Source organism: Lissotriton vulgaris, chromosome 5, assembly GCF_964263255.1.
Source record: "Lissotriton vulgaris chromosome 5, aLisVul1.2, whole genome shotgun sequence".
Lineage (NCBI taxonomy): Eukaryota > Metazoa > Chordata > Amphibia > Caudata > Salamandridae > Lissotriton > Lissotriton vulgaris.
The window spans coordinates 1,485,862,200-1,485,886,410 of NC_141693.1; the positions used below are offsets into that span (position 1 = coordinate 1,485,862,200).

A 24,211-nucleotide genomic window follows, 5' to 3' on the forward strand; every position below is an offset into this window, starting at 1 on the left:
GGGGTGAGTGAGGGGTGGGTGAGGGGGTGTGAGGGTGAGGGAGTGTGAGGCAGGGTGAGGGGGTGGGAGGGTGAGGGAGGCTGAGGGGATGTGAGGGAGGCTGAGGGGATGTGAGGGAGGCTGAGGGGATGTGAGGGAGGCTGAGGGGATGCGAGGGAGGCTGAGGGGATGCGAGGGAGGCTGAGGGGATGCGAGGGAGGCTGAGGGGATGCGAGGGAGGCTGAGGGGATGCGAGGGAGGCTGAGGGGATGCGAGGGAGGCTGAGGGGATGCGAGGGAGGGTGTGAGGGGGTGTGAGGGTGTGAGGGTGAGGGGGTGAGGGGTGTGAGGGTGAGGGGGGGTGAGGGGGTGTGAGGGGGTGTGAGGGTGAGGGGGTGTGAGGGTGAGGGGATGTGAGGGTGAGGGGATGTGAGGGTGAGGGGATGTGAGGGGGTGAGGGGGTGTGAGGGTGAGGGGGGGTGAGGGGGGGTGAGGGGGTGTGAGGGTGAGGGGGTGTGAGGGTGAGGGGGGTGTGAGGGTGAGGGGGTGTGAGGGTGAGGGGGTGTGTGAGGGTGAGAGGGTGTGTGAGGGTGAGAGGGTGTGTGAGGGTGAGAGGGTGTGTGAGGGTGAGAGGGTGGGTGAGGGTGAGAGGGTGGGTGAGGGTGAGAGGGTGGGTGAGGGTGGGTGAGGATGAGGGGGTGAGAGGGTGTGGGGTGAGAGGGTGTGGGGTGAGAGGGTGTGGGGTGAGAGGGTGTGGGGTGAGAGGGGGTGAGTGTGAGGGGGTGTGAGAGTGAGGGGGTGTGAGAGTGAGGGTGTGTGAGTGAGTAGGTGTGTGTGAGGGTTTGTGAGGGGGTGTGAGGGTGTGGGGGTGTGAGGGGGTGAGAGGGTTGTGAGGGTGAGCGGGTGAGCGGGTGAGGGTGAGTGAGGGGGTGAGGGTGAGTGAGGGTGTGTGAGGGTGTGTGAGGGTGAGTGAGGATGTGTGAGGGTGAGTGAGGATGTGTGAGGGTGAGTGAGGAAGTGTGAGGGTGAGTGAGGAAGTGTGAGGGTGAGTGAGGAAGTGTGAGGGTCCGAAGTAAATGGTGGCAGGGCAGACATCATAAGACAGAGAGAAGAGACTGCGTTGGTCAGTTTCAGAATCAGGAGGGGCAGAGTAAGCACAGTCTGCGAGGGATCAACGTGTCTAGAGGCAAAGCATAGTGGATGTAGCATTGCAGCTAGCAAGTCGAGTGTTTTCAAGCTGAGTGTCCTTAGAGAGATGGCAACACAGCAACAGCATTTGAGGAGCAAGGCTACTGTAAACTAGCATGGTAGGCTTTCACTTTGGTCCCCAAAAAAAACCAAGAAAGGTGCGGAGAACGCCAAACAAAACACTGCTTCCCCGCGAAATGGATGCAAAAAAAACAAGCTCTAGGCATTGCTTTTGGGAGGGGTGAGGGGGGAGTAGCAGCCTTTGAAGCCTGATGCAGAGGCAAAGACAAATGGTGGTGTGTGATTTGGCTGGCGATGTGCACGTGCATCAGATCAAAGGAAGGGTGGGAGGGACATTGGCGAGCCAGGGGTGAGGGGTATGCAGTCTGGTGAGCTGAAGTGGAAGCAGAGGTGGAAGGCGGCGCGCGCGCACAGGCGCGTGGTTGTGCTCACATGCACTGTGTCCGATCCGCAGTTTTGTTAGACTTTTTAAGCCGCCAACTATAATCGCCAACAAGCATTGCTGAAGCAATGCCTTAGGCTCGACCTAAAAAGCATCTTAACATTTGATCTTTAGTACTTTTATAGACTGTCTAACAACTGTACTCCGCGCCCCCTTAATTTCCACTGCAAATATTATTCCCCAATTATTTCAGATGTAATGATGAAAACTGGGAAAGGCAACTTCCTTATTCAATTTGCCTGTGATGTAGAGTGACTACACAGACTTTATGCAAGCAAGTCAATGGAACTTTACTGGGAAAGATTTGTCACACGATTCCCATGCAGCACAGTTAAATAGTGTGTAACAGGTTAGACCACACAAATGCCTCACCAGTAAGCTCTCCTAGGCTTCCCATAATTGTGATATTTTTAAGCAAGTGATAGCGAAGGGCATTACCACATTGGGTAAAGTCTCTTGCCAGAACTTTTCAGGGTGTTGACCGTTTGCATATACGGATTAGCTAGTGAATAACACATTTAGTTGTGGAAGTTACTCACCCGATTCCCCTGTACCGTTGGCAAAATCCTGCAGGATTCACTCTCGGGGGTTGGAAGTTGCACAGAGGTACTAGTAGACATTTTGACAGCTAGAGAAAAAAATACACCAGTTAATGAGAAGAGAGCATTTACAACAGTTTTTAAAGTCAAAGCTATAACCACACACCTAACAATTAGTCTATTGTAAACACACTTGTGATAGACCGTTCCTAGGCCAATATTTAGTTTCTCAACAACTACTTATTTTACAGATTTCCTTATCGAGGGTAAAACAGCAACATCCTGAAAGTTCACACTACCTAATGTTCAAAACAGACAATCCAGTTCCTAAAAGTTGATTACTTTTGATATTTTTATATTGTGTCACTTTTAAAGGGGAACCTGGATTTTAAAACTGTTGCAAAAATCTCAGAGCCCCGAATGTGGCCTGTTTCAGGCTAGGGGGAAGAAGAGAACATTTTGCCATTTAATGCTTCGAGTAGGTTCTGCTAAGGTTTTTAAAAAACTATTTTTATTTAGGGACAGTTCATCAGAGCATAATACAGTAATACATTATTACACCATTCTCCTGTTTCAACATGATTAAAACATGTAAAAAAAATATACAAGATAAAATGCGGAAATAAAATATTGCATAATTCAGATCTAAAATCATGTACAGTATTTCTGAAACTTTAGTTATTGCATATCCTACCTATCATCCACCAAGTGCATACTAACTCTTAGCACAGATTTTCCCATAGTTTCGCTAACTTCCTATATGAACCCTATTTTAGAGCATATATTCTTTCAGTTCCTTAATCCAATATAATTAACAAAGTAGCTGCCGGAAAGTCGGGTTATCATTGGACCGCCATCTTTGAAGGATCAATAACGAACTACATGTATGTATGTGGGGTTTTTTTTTTGTTGCAGTAAATTAGATATTAAATCGGGTGAGTATCCAAGCACAACAGTTGGGTGACAAGCATCTGCTGAACTTTCAATCTGTTAAAACAATACAGATTGATTGCTCCCCAAAATCCATTTAGTCTAGGGCACTCCCAGTTGATATGTATCCAGTTCCCTCCTCTCTCTATATTGCAACGGAAACAGTTTGTATACATCTGAGGATTTATTTTATGTAGAAAATCTGGCGTTCGATATAATAAAGACTTGGTGTAATACTGCATTCGTCTAAGGTTGGCCGCTTTGAATAAAGAGTTATTAAACTTATTGATCTGATTCCAGGCCAAGGTGGAGATCTGCAGCCTTTCCTGGGGTTCCTATTTTCTCTGCGCTTTCAGATACAATTTACCTGCAGCCCAGTCTCGTAAGAGGACGGCCCAAACAGAACACTTTACGATTTTCAGGGTACAGCAATTGTCACGCTAGCTTGATGGTCTCATTAATGTGTATAGGGCTGAGTTCCTGCAGGAAATGTCTAACCCTAATGAAGGACCATAGAAAAATAATGTTGCTACATTCAATGCATGGCTCTATCTCAGTCCAGGTTTTCCTGTTCCATTTAAAAAGTGACCTATTTTGCTAAATCCCTGACTTCTCCATTTAGCTATACCTGCCGGATCTAGCATGGATCTTAGCCTATATATACACGTCAGATAGCAAAGTTTCTCCATTAACATTGGGAATCGCATAATGACTAAACAGTTGTTTTTTCCGCTTAAAACTCCATTGTAATGTTTTAAATCTGACTTTTTGGGGAAATTTTGGTAAACGCATAAATTCCCTGATTTCATATTCTTGATGGATTAGATCTAGAAAGAAATTATATCTATTTATATTTAAAATCTTTGTTGTTCTGTTCATGATATGTGAAAAGTTTGCAAAGTAGTATTTCCTTAAGTCAGGAACAGCTAAACCACCTTTTTCACCAGGTCTATATAGTGCGTCAATAGCGAATCTGGATACCTGGTTCGCCCAAATAAACGTAGAAAACAAGCCTTGCACTTCTTTAAAAAATTTCATTTGGACCGTATTTGGAATGGCTAATAAGAGAAAATTGCATAAAGGTAAAATCATCATACGAATTGTAAGTGCCCGACCTATTATGGATATAGGAAGGTCTTTCCATTTTATCAATTTTTCCTTTATCTTATTATAGAGAGGGATATAATTTAAGGCACAAAGGTAATTTATATTTTCCGTGACATATATACCTCTTAGGCTTAGTATTAACTAGTGGGCTCAATTCTGCCAATAAACAATCAGAAGAACAATTGCAGAGCAGTATCTCTGCCTTTGATTTATTTATTCTGTAACCTCCAATAGATTTAAATTCCTGGAAAATATTAAATATTTTATTTTGAACTTCTAAATAAAGTTTTAAAAAGTGTGATATCGTCAGCATACAGCTTCATGTTTGTCATAGCAGGCATTAGAAATGAGAAACTGCTAAGTGAGCGAATGCTATGGCAAGGGGCTCTATAAAACACGCAAAGAGTAGGGGAGATAGGGAGCTGCCTTATCTCATTCCACTAACAACTCTACAATTACCAACTTTATTAGTGTTCACTATTATTTGTGCTGTGGCCCCTTATTAAAATTTAGAGACTACAGGTATCAGCTCGGAAGGAAAACTGAATTTGGCTAAAATGTAAAAGACTTTCCCAGCATACAAGGTCAAAAGCCTTTTCAGCATCTATAACATAATTTGAAGATTCTGCTAAGGTTGTCAACTTTGACTGATATTCTTACTTGGCATAAACATATAACAATGGGCACTATGCATGCCATTTAAAGGTCCAACATTTACAACCAACCTGGACTGCTCCATCAACAGTTATCTATCAAAACATTACGTATTTGGCAGTACGTTACCAGAACAGTTAGCAGTAGTCTTTGAAAATGCTCTTTTGGTGCTGCTTTGGCTAGATAGGAGCTGTGTGGGTGTTCATAAGCAAGCAAAAAACCTGAGGACCTTCCATCAAGCAATAATGGATGATATGGAAAAAGAAGTACATCTTACATTACACCAAACTGGGTAAACTAGGCTCAGTTAAGAAACTCCATTTTACTTGCTCACCAGGGTACGGATGGTGCACTGTGAGCTTGCAGGACTATAGGCAAACATTTCCTGAGGGGTGCTCAGAATCAGTCACGCACAGTTGCAACGTTTATGTTGTCCAACAAAATGCAGTTTTTCCTGAAAACATATAGCCGTACAACATGGTGCTGCCAACGTTCTAGCTAGGGTTCTAATTTAATGGATTGCCCAAGCAGTTTTATTTTGTATACCCAAAGACACCTACAAACAAGGATTTACTTGAAAGCCTATTTAGAGTAGTGAATGAGTCAGCAGCTGTAGTGTTGGGTGAACAAAAAACAATTTTGCATTTCTGGGTAAATCGCTGCTTATTTTAAGGTACTACAAAGCATCCGAAAATAAGTATTAACTGCTATAAAAATACTGAACCATGTTTAGTGGTTATATCAAGTGAAGGGTATATTTCTAACTGCCATAGAGGCAACATGATAAAATGAAATAAACAGGAAGTATTAGAAAGTTTAGAAAAACGTTAGACATTTCATATGTGAATTAGATAGACAAAGAAAAACATTAATTCAATTTTCTATACTTTCCTAACACCCATACGTGCAGGTTCCTTAAGTAGCATCGTATTTTAAAGTGAGAGAAGTCATAAGTGCCACACACGCTCTTCACCCAGCAATTAAGTTTTAAAACTGACCTTTCAACAGAGACAAATAATGCTTTTCTTTTCATTTCCGTTTCATTGCATCGCTTATGATGTCAAAAGTATGCTTCAAGGTTCACAGTAAGCTCACGGATGACCTAGGTATGGTTCTCGGCTTAAAGCATGAGGAAAAAGGTATAGAGGAACCATGAGCAAGTATTCCGTTGTGTGAAGCTCTTTAGAAGCAAGTAATTAAATGCACCACATAAGATGATGTAATAGCTTCAGGAAGGCCTCTGACCCCGATATCACAACAGTTGATGAAGGCCCAACAGCACGTTCACCTTAAAAACGTTAAGAGGGATAACTACCAATTTCATTTGGTATTACAAGAATTAAAGCACTCTGCAAGTAGCGTAAACAAGCAAACAAGGCCTCGAAATGGAAGAAAAAAAAATGCGAGTTATGCACACACGCGTGACGAAAAAAAGTGCTGTGCACGTCGCGCGGGTGCTTGTGTGCGTAAGGATGAGCTGATCTCTGCTTTGGAAGCACTTTCAAAAGCGGCTTCTAAAAGTCTCGGCCGAGATCAGCGCATGCGCTGGGTCAGGCCGAGACCTAAAAAGGTAACGTCCTTGGCGTTAGAGAAAATATCCTCCTCAGTTGAGTAGGTAAATCCTATGTACTAGCTGTAGGTTGTGCAAGTTTAAACCTTTCAGAGGAACTCCCCATAGAGGTACCCTCTGAGTCCATATATTCAAATGTCTGAGGACGAACAGACAATTAACATACCAGCGAACTGCAGACATGCGGTTACACAAATGCTGTTACAACGTGGTCTGCCCCAGGCGCGTGGAGACAGCACCTTTGCAGTTGAGGCCCACAAACCATTCAGGTTAGAGGTATTCTATTCATGGGTTACATTCCAGCAGCTAATGCAACTTCAAGACTGTTTCACACATATACTGCAGATACAGTTTCTAATAACTACACAGCTAATAAAGCACTAGAAATACCATCAACTTACTAAGAAAAGTTATTTGAATGCGCACTACCGCATACAAACAACGTTAGACTAGGTCCCCTTAGCAAGGAGGGAGCAACATAGCCAGTCTTAGCTGGTGTACACACTATATCAGAATACAGAAAATTAGAGCTCCAGAACTACATACATTATACACAGATCTGGTTAGAACATGTAAGTGTTAAACACAGTTTGTCATGCAAAAAATGACAATAAATTATGTGAATACTGCTGAAGCTACACAATTGGCTACATCGGGAATTAGTCCACAAACCATATGTCGCCGATTTCAATGACCAGGCAAGAAAAATAAAGAACTCTTAATTGTATTTATTATTATTAGTTGTCTTTAAGTCCGTTCTGTTTCTTTCTCTTTTGTTCTATACGTCCCATTAGTCTCCTGGTTTGACTGCCAGTCTTCCTCTGTCTAGGGAATACGGACGTCTGTCGAAGCAGTTCAAGAGAAATAGAACGAACACAGGTAAGTGTTCCTGGCACACCACCTATTTTAATAGGGGAAGGGAAAGTGAGGGTTCACCCAGGGGATGGTCATCCACCACCACGTGCTTCTGTAAGGTAAGGAGAGGGCTAAGCATGCAACTGTTCTCAGGGTTTGATTGTGGCTTCCCCGGTCATGCCTTTTGCCTTCTGCCTCCCTCCTCCTTACCGGACACATACCTGGGTAAGCCACGCTCTTCCGTGAGCGTGGCGGGATGATTAGCTGGTTTGTTAACCTCTTTTCATCTCCTCGGGCACTTTGTCTCGTCTTGGGACTCTGGTCTTTCCAGGGCCTTGCTCCACTTCCTCTCGCAGTCCTATTCAGAGTCTTTGTTCGTCTTGGCAGTCGCAGTCTCAGGCATCCGTGCTCCAGCGTCTCTCGCCACGACTCCACTCTCCTCAGTGTCGGAAATGACAGACTTCTCGGCGGCGGGGACTGACAGAACCTGGCTTCCTGTGAAGGTGACTCGCCGGATCTACACAGGTTCGATGTCTCGACTGGTGAGTCTTCAGCTGTTGTGGGCTGTGAAAACAGAAGGTGGTCTACGTGATGTGGAACACACCACGACTCTACGTCATCCTACTCCTTTGGTTCTACGTCGCAGATACCCTCACCGTGACACTATAAATGCAGTCAGGGGTGTAAGATTCCATCTTGTTCAAATATTGTTCTGGATTGCACAATAAACAAGCCAGCTTGAAGTAGTGTTTCCCCATACAGGGCCTCAGGAAAAGCACAGAATGATTGCCAATGGGGATGGCTGAAGAGTACACAACTTGGGGTACAGTCTTTGCTGCAGTATGTACCAGAACACACAGTACAACCTCATTCACTGTTTTGCCAGAGTTGCTTAAATAGATCCAAAATATGTATGGGACAGCCCTTGTTCCGGATTTCAGGAAGAAACTGATGGGCAACTTTGCCGCAGAATCTACAATAATGTTGAACAACATTAAATGGGAAGCAGCAGCATTGGCGGTACACCAGCGACTCACAAACTCTACTCTGAAAGAACGGGCACATGAGGTACCTGAAATTGAGGAAAACTATGCATACATAGACAGAAATAATTTGGGAGCCAGACCTCCCACACCACAAATGAAGAGTAATTCCTAAAAGGATAACTCAAAGCAAGTGCCCAAATCTTCTAGGAAGAAGTGGCGTAATAGGAAACAAAGAAAAGACTGATTCACAGGCAGGGCTCCTCAACAGGAGACCACTGAAAAGCGCTGTAATTTGCCTACCGTGATAATATTAACACGCCTGAAAGGTATCAGGATACTGATACACGCTCATCTTGTTTCTTTCAGGATTCATTAAAAAAACAGTTGGATAGAGGACAGTAAGAGGGCAGATCAGAGTGTTTGAAACTGAAGAAGGACTCACAGTGCTCTTCTAACTACATAATAAAAAGGAAGATAAATCTAAACAGTCCAAATCTCAATTAAAAAAGAAAAAGGTAGCGGACATTACCGTCAAGCATACCGTGGATATTGAGGACACTGTTTCTGAGCAAGGAGTAGGCTCTAACCAAGCTAGACAGCGCGGCAGACGTCACAATAGTTTGCTGGAGCCTGAGGGATTGTCTGGCAGCAGTAGTGTTGATTGTTGTGTCTGGTGTCACCACCTGGACATAGTCAGAGTGTTGTGCATCGATTATACAAGATGCAACTCCAACTGGAGGGGGACCTACTAAGCTATATTAATGAACTCGTCATACCGCTAAGATATTCTCTTGGCCGAAAGGGATTGGCCACCAGAATTTGTGATGGATTGTCCCACGGGAGACTTAACACAAAGAAGTGGAGAGGGCCATTACTGTTTAAACTCTACTACCCCAGGCCCCCATAAGAAATCAAATGTTCACACAAAATGGGTATGTAGAGTACACAATAAACATAACCAAGAAAAATGTCTCAGTTTGGAAAAACTGCCCTCACTCACATACCGAAGTATGTGACTTGCTTCATCATAGGGCCTGCTACAAACGCCCTGGTGTAGCCACATCCAAGGCGGAGCATTAGGGAGGGGGAAAAAATAATAAATTCCACACTACAAGAAGTACAACCAAATAATATCAACACATACAACAAGTAACACAAGATAAGCTGAAAAGCGTGTGCGAAACACCCTGTGGCTGGACCTGACAGTGCGACAAGAAGGTGCAGTATAGTGATTAAAACTGATTAAGGGTGCCAATAGAAAGAATTACTTTATTGACCACAGTAAGGTACACCTACCAGGATTAAAAAAAAGAAAAGGATGGGAAATGTCTTGTTGAGAAAATTAAGTTCCTCAAGACTTCCCTCCTACCACTGCTAAAGTCAACATGTTTCGACCGCTGGAATTGTGCCTAAAAAGGTCACCCCGGTCTTCGTCAGGACTGTCGCGATCAGTGCCACTGTTGGCCCTTCCATAATCCGGTCAAAGGACCCTCAGAGGAGAGTAGGTCATCAGGATCTGTACTCTTCCGAATCTTCTAACTTATGAGTTGAGGCTGATCCCAAAATTGCGGGGAAACATTTACTGAAAAGGAGCAGATAGAGTTGATAGAAACACACATTCTTTCAATCACTCACTCTCCCAGCCACCGTTTGTTTACAGCGTCTCTATCGACAGTATTACTTGCGATGTGTTAAAAATTGTTCATGCAACTGTGGCAGTAACAATGTACCTGCTATGCTTATGCCCAAGTTCTAGACTCCATCCCCAATTATTATAGAGCATCAATCACTCGTTCACCAATGGTAACGATTTCTAATACTATTGTAAAAGAGGCAACACACTGCATGCTACCAAGCCCGCTCGATGTACCCCCGTGACCTACCACACACCCATACACCCAACCAACTCTCTAAAAAAATGCAAGTTACTTCTAGCCCCAGGTAAGGCAGGTAACCCACTTGAAGTTTTAAAATCACAGAGTTTATAAATTTCACAAACCCGAACAGGTGTCCACCAGGAGGGTCTCCCTGATAACACAATCTGAAAAGAGAATAATGCGTGAGGCTTCTGCATCTCATAGGTATAAAATCTCCCATCAGAGACTCGACAGCGGTACAAAACCGCCCGTGAGAGCAGCCCACCAAAATTAAAAGATTCAAAGATTCGCCCCTTCTCCAATCACCTTACCGTTCTGCTGGGCTAGCCCTGTCAAGTCTTCCTGAGTACCGAGATACCGCGTAGATAATATGCGCCGTATAAGATCGGTATTTCAAGGAAAAGTGACCTGTGCCCCATTACGTCCCTTTTACCAAAGTAACAAGTGGTCCTGAGCATACAGGAATGAGAGAAAACAAAGATATATATATACCACAATGGGCTCCTATATAGTTCAAAGGTCCTTGTCCAGCCGGGCAAGGAATATTTATTAATTTAATAAATTGTTTGTTCTAACAATACAACACATAACCCTTAAGAGTGGGGTTATTGCAGGGCACAGTCCTGTGCCTTACGTAGGGAAGAAGTGAAAGCAAGTGACAGAAAATAACAGGCAAACAGGGTGAGCTTGCAGGTCACTGGTATAAATTTACAATGACAGTGTATCCTGGAGTTAATCATACAAACAATAATGTGGTGAAGTCACATGTATGAATAACTCTAAAAGCGGTCGACGTTTCGATCCCAAGCTCAGTTATAAAGGGATCATCTTCAGGACATGAAAATAATTTTGCCTGAATAAAGTTTTTGAAAAGACACCTGTTTTGGAAAAAAACAAGGGAGCAAAAACATATATACATTCAGTTTTTGTGTAAAGTAGGTAATAGTCAGCACTAGCTTATCAGTTACGGTATTCGGAATCGCAGTGTGCAGAGTGGCCTTAAGGCGTGGGCATTCAGTGCATTCACTCAGATTCATGCTGTTGTAGAGAGCAGTCATTGTTTTAACAGCTTACGGCGGTAGTAAACTATAGTGAATTGTGGGGTAAGAACGGTGTGTGAAAGTGAACCAAGGTCTTATATTCTACGCAGTGAAAGTGAGGCATGGTGCCGTGATAGGATTGTGCTGCGTAGTGAGAGTGATGGTTTCGTGAAAGGGCATAGTGAGGTAATGGCCGTACTATAGGTGCATCCCTCATCATTCATAATTAATGGTCAGTAGTCGGGGACCTACCACGTAGGTGTCTGAGATGAGGATTTTCTTCAGATGCTGTGGCCAGGTTAGTAAGACTGCCGAGCGTAGCCCTATTGAAAGTAAGGAATTTATTTCAGACTTCAACATGGACTATTGGGGGATGAAAGGGCGGTAACAATTGTGTAGCATTTTACCATTGCTGGAATTTCCATTTCTTTGTGGGTCACTGGTGCTTTAGAATTCTGTAGAGGTGCCGGGGTTAGTAATCCAGTCAGGGCGCCACTGTTGATACAGAATTGATGTAGAACTAACTGAAAAAGTCAAGGTTTGGGGAGACTTTTGGTGTTATACACTAATGTGGTTGCAGCATTACCGTATAAATTTCTTTAGAAATGGTATCTGTTACACCGATGGTGTGGCTTTCCGTGTAGAAGCCGAGGCCAAGGATTGCTGCACAGAAGAATTACTTTGCTGACGGAAAAAATTGACAATTTAGGTCATGCGCCCTCATAAGTGGATGTTAATTCTGTCAGCTAATAATGTAGCGTTACCGTGCCAATATGCGGTGGCAATGCGTCCTCTAAGGAAGGACAACAAATGCAAAGGATAGCTGCTTCTTGGCGGAATGCTTACGTCCCTGGCGCACCACGTGACTCACGTCGTGTCGTCACGACGTCACACGCGGTGCGTCTTGGTTCAATGAGGAGTTGTAGTTTCGAAGTGTTGCACCGCACGAGAGACATGCGCGGTGTCAAGACAGGAGTGTAGGCTGAACTGTGCTCATCATCGCTCCGCCCGTAATAACCCACATGGTCCAAGCCGCGTGTGTAAACAGGCGCAGTATGTCTCAAATAATTAGGGGAGTTGTGATATGTCGGCAATTCCAGCCGCTCCCAGTCCCCCGTGTGAGTGAGCCCTCCTCTACTTCTAGTAAATGTTGGCAATCTACAGGCATTGGATTTACGTGTCCGTAAATATGGATAATTTAAATCCCGGATATTACGGGGGAAATAAATGTTTCTCTGCTGGAACTACTTAACAAACTCATCAAGGTCAACTTTAAACCCCTGTGGCCCCATCATCGGGATATATAGTCATATGCCACAGTACTCTTGCTCTCACCAAAAGACCCATGTCTCAGATGTTGTTGTAGTGGCAAGACCTACCCCTGGTAAAAAACCTCCAGTATGGAATCACAGTATATTGGGCATGATTCATATAATTAATAGAACAGAGGTTGTTTGGGTCACAGGGATAATTTTTTATGACCACTCAGCACTATATTCCCCGAGAGTAACTAAGCAAAATACAAATAATAGTGGAGGGTCAAGATTTGGATTTTTACTGAGCAAACGACTATGTGTAAGAATCAGTGGCAATAGTCCACTAATCTAGGTACATCAGTGGCAATAGTCCACTAATCTGGGTACATCATTCATGGTCATTGAAAAAATACCCATCAGTAGCTCATCCTTGGCGCCCTTTTCATCATATGGGTTCCTTCCAACCAAGAAGGATAGTATTTTGGTATGGTCAATTGGAACAGCATGAGAACCAGTGATGATATAACCGGGTCACAGGGAGCTTCTGAACAGCAGTGCGGGGGGGGGTGTGTGTTTTGGCGTGCAAAGAAGTGCAGGGTAGTGACATTAAAATTAGATAACCCTGAGGAAAAATTATTTATTAGAGACCTCAGTGTTTCTAAGATTTTAAAACGTGCGAAATTGGTAGTTTCACCTAATAGCTACCAACAGGTTGGTCGACATGACATGTTTCAGCAGACTTTAGATCACATAGGTATCAACTGCATTCATCAGGACCTGTATCGCTACTGCTAGTAGTGTATTATAAAATCAATAAGAAAAGGAAATCTTTCACCTGGGTATTAATGAAGAATCATTCTCCCAGCATATTGTGCAGGAGAGTACTGCCTCACCTCACCTGGCTCACAGCTCAGGTAATTGAAGCACCGCTCTGTCCGTCGATACTTCCAGCGTCCGTCTGGCTGTAAGGGGAGGTCGACGGACGCTGGAAGCCAGACGGACGCTGGAAGTATCCTGTGAGCCAGGTGAGGTGAGGCAGTACTCTCCTGCACAATATGCTGGGAGAATGATTCTTCATTAATACCCAGGTGAAAGATTTCCTTTTCTTATTGATTTTATAATACACTACTAGCAGTAGCGATACAGGTCCTGATGAATGCAGTTGATACCTATGTGATCTAAAGTCTGCTGAAACATGTCATGTCGACCAACCTGTTGGTAGCTATTAGGTGAAACTACCAATTTTGCACGTTTTAAAATCTTAGAAACACTGAGGTCTCTAATAAATAATTTTTCCTCAGGGTTATCTAATTTTAATGTCACTACCCTGCACTTCTTTGCACGCCAAAACACACACACCCCCCCGCACTGCTGTTCAGAAGCTCCCTGTGACCCGGTTATATCATCACTGGTTCTCATGCTGTTCCAATTGACCATACCAAAATACTATCCTTCTTGGTTGGAAGGAACCCATATGATGAAAAGGGCGCCAAGGATGAGCTACTGATGGGTATTTTTTCAATGACCATGAATGATGTACCCAGATTAGTGGACTATTGCCACTGATGTACCTAGATTAGTGGACTATTGCCACTGATTCTTACACATAGTCGTTTGCTCAGTAAAAATCCAAATCTTGACCCTCCACTATTATTTGTATTTTGCATGATTCATATAATCCATAAAATCCATAAGATCCAGACCTTCTGAGGGCTTCGAGAGGACTCATATCAGTATTTAAGTGACAGATGCCAGTATTGTATCACAGCAAAATGTCTAGTATCGCCCCAAAGACTGCCAAGGAATGTCATCGTTTAATCCCACCAGGTGACTTTTGAGGCGATACACCCATCTCTGTTCACCAGCTTGGTGTCTACCAGGTTGGACCCTCTCTATCACAGTCCATCTCAGATCTTCTATGCTGTGGCCAGTTTCTGCGAAATGTGCTGTAAGTTTCGTGTTTGTTTTGCGCACCGTATCGTGCTGCGATGTTCAGTGATCCTAGTCCACACCCTACTACTGGTCATCCCTACATATTTTTTCTGACAAGGGCAGGTTATCAAGTATATCACACCCTGGGATTTACAATTTGGATGGGATTTCTGTTCCCAAGGAGTGTGGAGTCCTAGATCTAAGGATGTGGTGTTAATGGTCAGGTGGCATACACTGCATGAACCACATCGTGTATGTCCCATCAATTTCGGTAAGCCTGCCATTGTAGTCGTTTCTCTTGTTACCCCCAGGTCCCTGGGTCCAGTATGTATAAGGAGGTCTTTCAGATTCTGACTGTTTGAAAGAGAAGAGAGGTTCCTCTATGTTCATGCCCCCCGTGTTTAGTATCTTCCAATTCTTCAAAACTAGACGTTTGATTTGATGAGATGCAGTGTTGAAGGTCGATACAAACACCGGTTTCTTAATTTGGGGTCTCATGTTCTTAGAGAGCAGCGAATCGCGGTTTGCATTTAATGCTCTTTTTCTAGCTCTTTTGATAACCCGTGACGGGTATCCTCTCTGTTGTAGTTTTTGTGTTAGAGCTTCTGATTCCATGATAGTCATTTTTATCAGAACAATTCCAGCGGATTCGAAAAAATTGGCCAAGTGGCAAATTTTCCCGTAGGGAGCGAGGATGGAAGCTCTCGAATGCCAGCAAAGCGTTCTTATCAGTGGGTTTAGGAAATAACTGTGTTTTCAAGAACCCGCCGCATGGTTCAAGGACTAAGTCCAAGAATGGTAAATTGGTCTTAGTGATGGTCGAAGTGAAATGGAAAAACGGATTCTGGGCATTGAGCCAATCAAGGAATAGGTCAACAGATGTTCTCTCGCCCCTCCAGATCACTAAGACATCAATATAACGTCACCACAGTCTCAGATTATTAGCCCATGGTCCATTGATGTTCAACACTGTCAATTCTTCAAAAGCCCCTACATAAAGTCCTGCTAGGCTGGGGGCAAAGACACTCCCCATGGAAGTGCCATGGGTTTGGAGGTACAGCCCCCCTTCAAACTCAAAGACGTTTTTAGGGAGAGCTATCTCAGCCAAATGTAAGATAAATGCCTGTGGGGTTTCATAAGGCCTTTCGCTTTCAAAGAGTAATGTTTCCAGTACCCTGAGGGTTTCCAACTGCGGAATGTTCGTATATAGGGCCTCGATATCGAGCCCTATCAAGAACTCATTATCAGGATCGAATGGTATATCCTTCAACAGATTCAGAATGTCCAGGGTATCCCTCAGGTAGGTAGGTAACCGTTGTACCATTGGTTTTAGGAAGAAATCGCAGAATTGCGAGAGAGGCTCCAGCAAAGACCCCATCCCGGCGACAATAGGTCTACCGGAGGGGGTCTCGCCGTTTTGTGGATCTTCGGAAGACAGTAGAAATAGGGGGTCCTCGGTTGTTTACTCACAAGGAACTCTGCTTCCTTATCCGTGATCCAGTCATTGGTTCTAGCCTCTTCCACCATGCTAGCAATTTCCCTCGTGATCTCCTCCGTGGGGTCCTCTCTGAGGTTTTGGTAAGAGCTTGAATCCGCTAGGAGCCGGATACATTCTTGTCGATAGGTCTCTATATCCATAATTACAGTGGCGCCACCCTTATCTGCGGGCTTCAGAATGATTTCCTGATTATTCCCCAAGTCCTTGAGTACCTTTCTCTCACAGTTGGAAAGATTCGAGAAATGACTCGATTGTGTAAGATTGGATGTTTCTAAATCATGGACCACTGCTTCCTCAAAAGCTGTAATTTGTGGGGGAGAGTACAGCCAATTGTGGTGTGAAAGTCGATTGTGGGCAAAATGGTGTATCACCCTTATGTCCCTCCTTCGGGTCCCGAACCTCAAAAAACACCCTCAATCTCAAATTGCTGAAAAATACAGCCAGATCCTGTCGGAGTTTGAACAGATATGGGTGATTGGTTGGGACAAAGCCCAAGCCTTTGTTTAGAACTTGTTCCTGAATTTGGGATAAGGGGTGGGAAGACAGATTCACCACTAAAAGAGGGTCTCGGCTCGTGCTCGGCACGATTCCTTGTGCCATGCTCCTGGTTACCCGTTGGGTGATTTCTTGGTCCTGATCAGACCGATTCACCCGCGTGGGTGTCTTCTGTTTGCCGCGTCTCTTGCCCCGGCCTCTCGCTTAAAAAGGCCCCTGAAAATTTTGGAATAGAGTGTTCTGGAATTCAGGATTCTGGAACCTTTGATTCTCATAAGGCTGGTTCTGGAAAGGTCCTGGTGGTTGGTAGCCCATCATTGGCCAATTGTAGGCTTGATTAGGGAGGGTACTGATGAAAAGGCAGTTGGAGAAACGGTGGTCTAGGGCGACGCCAATTGCCGCGCCCTCTCCCTCTCCTCTTGGGTTGATACTCATTATCACTGCCCTCGCTGGAGCTACTGGTGGTATATTGGCGGGGACGGCCTTGTTGGTTACTTCTGTTACCCTCTACCATTTTCTGTTTGGCATATTCAATGGACGTGTATGGGTATGCCTTCTCCCTAGTAAAGTTCTTCAGGTCCTTCTGAAGTTTTGAGATCTCCGAATGGATCAGATGGTCCCTATATTCCGAGAGTTCAGTATTGATTTGTTCTAGTTTGTGGTCAAACGTTGTCATTCCAATATCTGCTTGTAATCCTTCAGTTGTCTGTATTTTAATTAGGAGAGCATCAGCTAGCCGTTTGGCTGTCCGGATAATTAAAGCCAACCAATCCGTGGTACATTTCCAAGACACTAATGCCCAATCACGTCTGAATTCTTCATCTCCCAAGAAAATCCCAAGGGAGGAACAGTAATTTTACCTGCTTTCTCCGACCTCATCCCAGAGACGGTTAAAAATGTATACACCAGGAAGTGAGCGTTGGTGCCAACTCCTGCATTATAAAGCAACCATGTGGAGTGGCATGACCCATATCAGGTTATACCAGTAAGGTCAACCCCACAACCTCAAAGACTATATCCTATTAACCCCTTGCATGCGCTAGACGGCGCTGCAGTGCTCGTGTGCGTCAGATGGCCAGGGGCCGTCCGATCTGCGCACGCATGCAAAATTCCAGCCGCATGCAAGGTATTAAACAAGAGACAAAAAAAACAAGTTACAGAGATCTTCACACAACTTTAATACCAAGGCGCAATTTTAAAGTTACACCTCCCATATGAATAATTCTTAATTTTCAGTGATGATCTCTGAGCATTCATATTGTCTAGTATTAGGTTATAGACACTTGAATACAGCTAGATGTACATTTGCTGTGCAAAACTCAACTCACATAGCGCAGCACTAATTAATAGCAGTGCGTGAAAAATAGAAAACCACTTTAGACATTTCAAATGGATATTTATGCCAAAACGTAGCGTCTGAAAACAGGAATTTGACTGCATTCAGCGTGCTCGGGTCGCAAAAGCAGTTCTGTCGATTATACCAGAAGAAGGACAGCTCAGGATTGTCTGCAGCCCGTGTTATAGCACTTTTGCAAGATTATGATGACCAGGCATTGTCCTATGTTGAGGACTTATATCTGACAGATAATGACCTTTCAACACATTTGGTCAGATTAGATTGCATTCTATTCTGTAAAGCACTTGTAAAGCGCATAGCTACCCGTAGGCATCCCAGCGCTGATAGTGCAACACAGAACCATCAGATGTTTTTTGTTTTCCTCTATTGAAGGGAAGGTGTTGTGAAAGAGCCATGTTTTGAGCATTTTCCGGAAGGGAAATAGCTCATTTACGGAACGTTTAGAGAAGGGGAGGATGTTCAAAAGGAACACCCTCTAAATCTTTCTCTACTGACCTTGGGCACTTTGGCCAGGTGTGCATTAGAAAATTGCAAGGTTCTTACAGGGGAAAAAGGAGGAGAGCAGCGAATGGGAGATCAATGGCTCTTTATCTAAAAGCGCCCTATGGGAAATACAGAGCGGTTGAGGCCAGAAAATGGCACAACCGTTCCATGCTTCCAGATGTGAGAGCCACCACCAAAGTTCCTCACTGGCTTCCTCTGAAAGAGACAAACGCTGGGAATACAAGCCTTTTGGATTCCCTATCCGGAGGAATGGAAGGAGCACGCCATGAGACATCAAAGCCTGAACCACCAAGCTCTCAGCTTAGCGGAGGAAACTTGGATCACCCGGCGATGATGGTGTACAATTGTCCTATTCACAGGATTATGTGATTTAGGATTGGACCATGTGCCTAGAAGGACATCTGTTGGTGCTTAATGGCAATAGGGGTTCGGAGGTGGAAGCCCCAGGCTGAAACACCTTAGTCAAGAAATTAGTCCTGATCTGCACTAAGGGCAGCTCCAATCTAAGGACCTCTGCCGCCCTCTATTCCACCATGGCATAAGGAGCTGGCCTCTCCTAGATCGTCATACCAGTCCAGGTGTTCCACACAAACTTCAAATTGATGTTCTAAAGGGTCCATAGACTGCTGTCAATCCTCATCCATGTCTAAAATATCCTCAAAACACACAGGTAATGACGCAAAACATCTCGGCTCCGTCTGCGTCGAGCGAACCCGACCAGACTCAGTCGGCCAGTATAAGGATGGTGATGGCGCTGCTGGTGGGCGCCAGGGGCACTGATTCGGGTCAGACGCAAGGAAAGTCGCGTTGGCAGAACCAGCAGCGACCCGGAATCAGATCCATGAGGCACCACCAGGTGTCTTGGCCGAAGCAGACTACATTGAACCCGATGGGGCCCCTTCCGACTACAAGGGTCCAAAGGCTCACCAGAATGGTTGGTCCACACAAATACCTGGCATATGGCCTCGTAAAACTCCTTTAAGCGGGGGGCTGCTCAGGCTTCCGGAAACGGGTTGGGGGATGAAGTTGAACTTGGCTCCGCAGAACCGTGCCTAGGGTGTCTGTACTTCTTACCTATCTCGTCGATGGACCACAGACGAGGTGAAGACTGACGGCACTTGAACTTATTTTTCTGCCTCCTCCTAGTGACCTTGAGTGGGAGGAAGAGGACTTGGGGCTCATGGGGCGCTCCCACAACCAACTTTTCTTCGATTGGGATCTTCGCAGAGTCTCGCACGCCGTAGTCGACTGTCGGATCGCAAGAAGCTTCAAAGCTCTCTCCCACAAGGCCTTCGGAGCCATGGCCCGACAGTCAGAGCACAACTTTGTGTTGTGGTCGCCCTCAAGGCACCACATGCATATGAGGTGGATTTTAGTTACCGACATGCCACAGTGTAAAGCGCCACACGGTTTAAACCCTGTACATCCAAGGGACATCACCTCAACACCCAAACAAAAAAGAAAATCACTAAAAGTCTAAAAAGGCTGTCAAAAAGATAGACAGAGGGGTAGCTCTTCTCCGGATCGGCGCTTAACTGGTGCGGGAATAAAAAAACGAATATCCGCGCGCCTGGGTGGCACCACTTCATGTCACAATCTTATATAAGTCACAAGCATGTTTGCTTCTACTATTAATGTATTTCTGCAAACTGCCCGCAACTCATGTCAAAGATCATAATTTCTCCTTTTTGGAAAGTGATACCCTTGCAATCTAACACTACCTAATCTTCTCTAGCTCATCTAATAACCCCCACTACCCTCCTCCTTTCCTCAATAATGTTCATGCAACTCATTACTTCAGTCTAATATAAAGTGAATTCATGGAATGGTTTGCTTCAGCGCAAAAGACTAATTCCAATAACCATTAACACTGGAATAACCACTGACCTTGGGTACTAGAAATGCGTTTTTCCATCTAGGAACGCTTCATCACCTCGCAAGGGGTAGTACATGCTAAATAAATGCAATAAAATACTTAATTTTTACTGCAAATGAGGTTAACCCAGATAAATCAAAAGACCGCCCAACCAACCCAAAGAAAGAAAGGAGTAATCAAGAATCCTTGAAAAAAATAGACTGTGCTGCCTTGCAACACCACAATGGACCTCATCTCATTCTATAAATCTAGAGCCAACTTATATTGGCTCCCTGTGGCCCAGGTGCCAGGACAACACATGCTACATATTCAAATGTAGGCCTACAAAATGCAGATGCATATTTAGGTTCTCAAATTGCCCTAACTACATTTAAAAGCAATCAATGGAAAATGTCCTTTGCTTTACTGGAGAAAGGACTGAAATCCTTGCAGCAAGTATTACAGAAGTCCAAACCACATGAATGGCCACAAAAAAATGAGAAGTCCATCACCTCCAACCACACAAGCAAAAAATCTGGCAAAGTCGGTCATGTTTTCAAATCAAAGCAACACCGTAGTAATCAAAAGTTTTAAAATGAAGCAGTTTTTTCTCTGAAAATCCTCCGACTTGACTTTACCCTATCCATCTTATAGAACTGACAATCTTTGGCAACAGCAAGACTGGTTGACTCTAATGTGATGTGATGTACATATTACAGAGAGCTGACAATCAGGTCTACGTATTTAAGGTTGAGCCGTCACTGCACAGAAACTCCATCTATTGTATGCTGAATAACTTAGGCTCACGTGTAAAAGCGTTTCAAGAGGTCCAAACTTTCTGCACACAGAATGGAGAGAAGGGGTTTGCCAACACTGGGAATAAAACAAAAGCAAAAAAAGAGTCAATACAGTGCAGGAGCTAAATGCTGTACGTTTTTAGGGACGAGCCATGCACTAGTACATGAGTTTCGCTTGCAACACTATTGTATACCAAAAAGGGCATGGAGCCAATGCCTGTTTAATGACCATGAGGGAGCCTCCACCTCCCCACCCCCCAATGCACTAGCAAAGTGGTGTATAGTAAAGGTCTCTAGCCCTGCTCATGGGCTTGGGTGGAGGGGTGTGTCATCCACCCTCCTTGCCTTGTCCCACAGAAAAGGTGGGAAGCAAAACACGGGGGACAGGGTGCAAGGAATCACAATCTACCACGGTCAAAGGACAAGCCAGGGTTAGAAATTATTTAACAACAAAGTTATCCTTGGGTAAGGCAGTGGATGTTGGCCTGGAAAGCCAGCACCCTCACTCTGTCCTTACAGCCCCGGCACCCCAAATTGTAACACTGGTAAATTCAATAGGCCTCGGTTGCAAGTACGAACGCAAATACGCCTTACTGGCTTTGCCAATTACTTTATTTTTTAGCGCTCTCCCAATGGTCACAAGCATAGGGAGGGCCTTAACCTTTTTGACGATATTGATATTACCTCTATGTCAAAAGCACTCCAATTCATCCACAATTAACGTACGGGTCACGTCAAAAAGAACAGTGCAGGGAAACACTCTGGTGCAAGCACCAGAGGGATTCAATTTTTTGCCTCCCATTTCAGGTCAGGCTGCTAGTAAGTAAATAGCAGACATTTATAGAGTACAACGTTCACCTTACAGGTATCTTGGCACTTTGGCATTCTTCACCCGTCCTTCCCACATAATACAGCCCTACATCTGCAGCCTTAGTTCTATCACCTAGAGCCTAATCCTATCTAAAAGAGCCAAGTTTTTTAAAAAATCCCGAGGCGGGTGAGAATTCCACTATCTCTAATATGGGCTGGAAGCTTGTTCCATAGCTGGGCAGCCTTGATCTGGAAGGTCCTACCACGCGCCCTGACTTCCCTGAATTTTTGTATTCAGATTTGCCGTAGCGAACAGTAGGTTCCTAGGTGGCCTGTAGTAGCTGAATTTCCTTTGCAGCAGCAGTTGTCCAGTTCCCTTTAATGCCTTCAATAAACAAGCAATGGAAAGGAACAGAGCCCGGAATGTCTGTGCTGAAATATATATACTTTAACCCCATATAAACAATAAAAGCCATGCTGAATCCCACCATAAGAATAATCCAATTGAGAATTAAAGAACCATAGACCAAACGTAAAGGAAACAAGACAGGTTCGGAACAAACTGCGCCTCAGCCTTAAGAGTGACACATAATTGGAACGAACGACTGCCGTCTAGCTCAATGCTTTAATGGTCATCTGTGGTGTTCGATGGGAAGGAATGCAAACATTGACAGTACACTCCTGGCCGAGGAAATTGTGAGCTCAGAAGCTAAAATAGACCGCCTGCCTTCACACGGCCTTGCAGGTCAAGACTAATATTGACTGCTAATCACTCGAGCTCGTGGGCCAAGTTACTGATAGACAAGCTAAGAGGAAGGGACAGATTGGAATCAGACCTGGCAACCATCGGCTTCACAGCAGGGGTCCCGGTACACTGTGGATACTAGGCACACTCACGGGTGCATCCATATTCAGCAATATTCACCTCTGCCAGCGCATAAACGGCCTGATGCCCCGGACGCGACAGCTGCAGAGGAGTGCAACTCGTGCCACGGAAGAGGAAAGGAAGCTCCATATTAAGCGCGTGCTTTTCACATGTTGATGGCGCATTTAACAAGCATTGGCTGCCGGCCGGGCCGTGAAAAAAAATAATTGTAAAAAAAAAAAAAAACGCGAGTTGTGCGCACGCTCACGAAAAAAGTGCTGTGCACGCGTGCTTGTGCGTGTGCAGGTAAGCTGGTCCCAAAGTAGAGTGTGAGGTGGGATCAGAGGGACGGGAGAGTGTTCAAAGACCCTGACTAGAAATAGACTGAGGTTGAAGGAGTGAAGAGGGACCGGCTGCACGGGGAGGGGGGGGAGATTTGAGGTGAGAAGCAGCGAGAGATCACAGAGGGAGAGGGGGAAGGAGAAATGCGAGTCACAGCCGCCAAGTGTGAAGCAGTGGGAGGGGAAGCAGATCCCTTTGAAGCTGCTGCATGCTTGTGGGGACAGGGAGGAAGGGTGACGAGAGTGAATAATTATGGGAGGAGATATGCTGGCCTGAGGCAGAGCGCACCATATGGAGAGGGAGGGGGGTGGGCCGAGTGCAGGAGAAATGCTGCTGGCAGGGGGAAGGCTCGGGCAAGCTCGTGCATGAGGAGCTTGTCACGTGATTCTTTTCTCATGAACTGTTTGAAATCCGCCTGTTAGGTATTTTTTGGATTGACAGTAATAGGTTCGAGTAAACTCGCCCTAAAAAGATAACACCGGATCTATGTGTACCCTGGCGCCGTCCCCATTACATGTGGCACAAGCACATTTCAATGATGGGGTCCCCTGCCTTTGCACCGGCGCCGAAATGTAGTAATGTTATGCCGGTCGGGGTGGGCCTAATGCGTACATGAAAACGAAAATGACCCGAACATAAAGAGTGCTTAAGTTAATTTCTACCAAACAGGATCCGCTGTATTCGACAGCGAAAATAAGGAAAAATACAAAAAAGCTCTTGCCTCTTATAAAGCAATGATAATAGCAGCAAAAAAACATTTTTTCACACTCCATATAGAGACTGCGAAAAACTCCAGTAAACAGTTATATAACATCGCCAAAACTCTTTCTGGAAATACCCAGGATCTTAATCCACCCCCATCACAAGCATTATGTGATGCCTTATCTGAGTTCTTCTTCGCAAAGGTAAATGATATTTACCAAGCCTTTAATTCAGACCTGGCCAGCAGTAGTGCTACTACCCCCATGATCACTCCAAAAATTACCATGACCAGTTTTAAACCCCTTACCACTGACCAAATCAAGAGCATAGTAAAATCGATTAAAGCTGGTTCAGCTCTGGACCCATGCCCAACTTCTGTAATCGCAACTGTGCCAGACACAGTCATCCCTATTATTACCTATGTCTGTAACACAATACTGACATCTGGAACTTATCCTGATTCATTAAAAAATACGCTGATCAAACCCCTGCTCAAAAAGCCCGGTCTAGATAAAGGTGAACTAAAAAACTACCGCCCCATAGCGAGCCTCCCTTTTCTAGCTAAAGTTACCGAAAAGGCTATGAATCAGCAGTTGTCGGCATACATAGAA

The 24,211-nt window shown here is 44.7% G+C and overlaps 1 protein-coding gene across 3 annotated transcripts in view; it reads right to left on the reverse strand.

Annotated features, from left to right (window-relative positions):
• Positions 1 to 24,211, reverse strand: part of MDM4 (MDM4 regulator of p53) — a 417,739-nt gene that overhangs the window by 341,036 nt on the left and 52,492 nt on the right. For all 3 annotated transcript variants that reach the window (XM_086923458.1, XM_086923459.1, XM_086923457.1), the window contains exon 2: positions 2,169 to 2,257. In XM_086923458.1, the coding sequence (XP_086779584.1) occupies positions 2,169 to 2,249 (81 nt within the window). In that variant the 5' untranslated portion in view covers positions 2,250 to 2,257. The remainder of the gene's footprint in view (positions 1 to 2,168; positions 2,258 to 24,211) is intronic.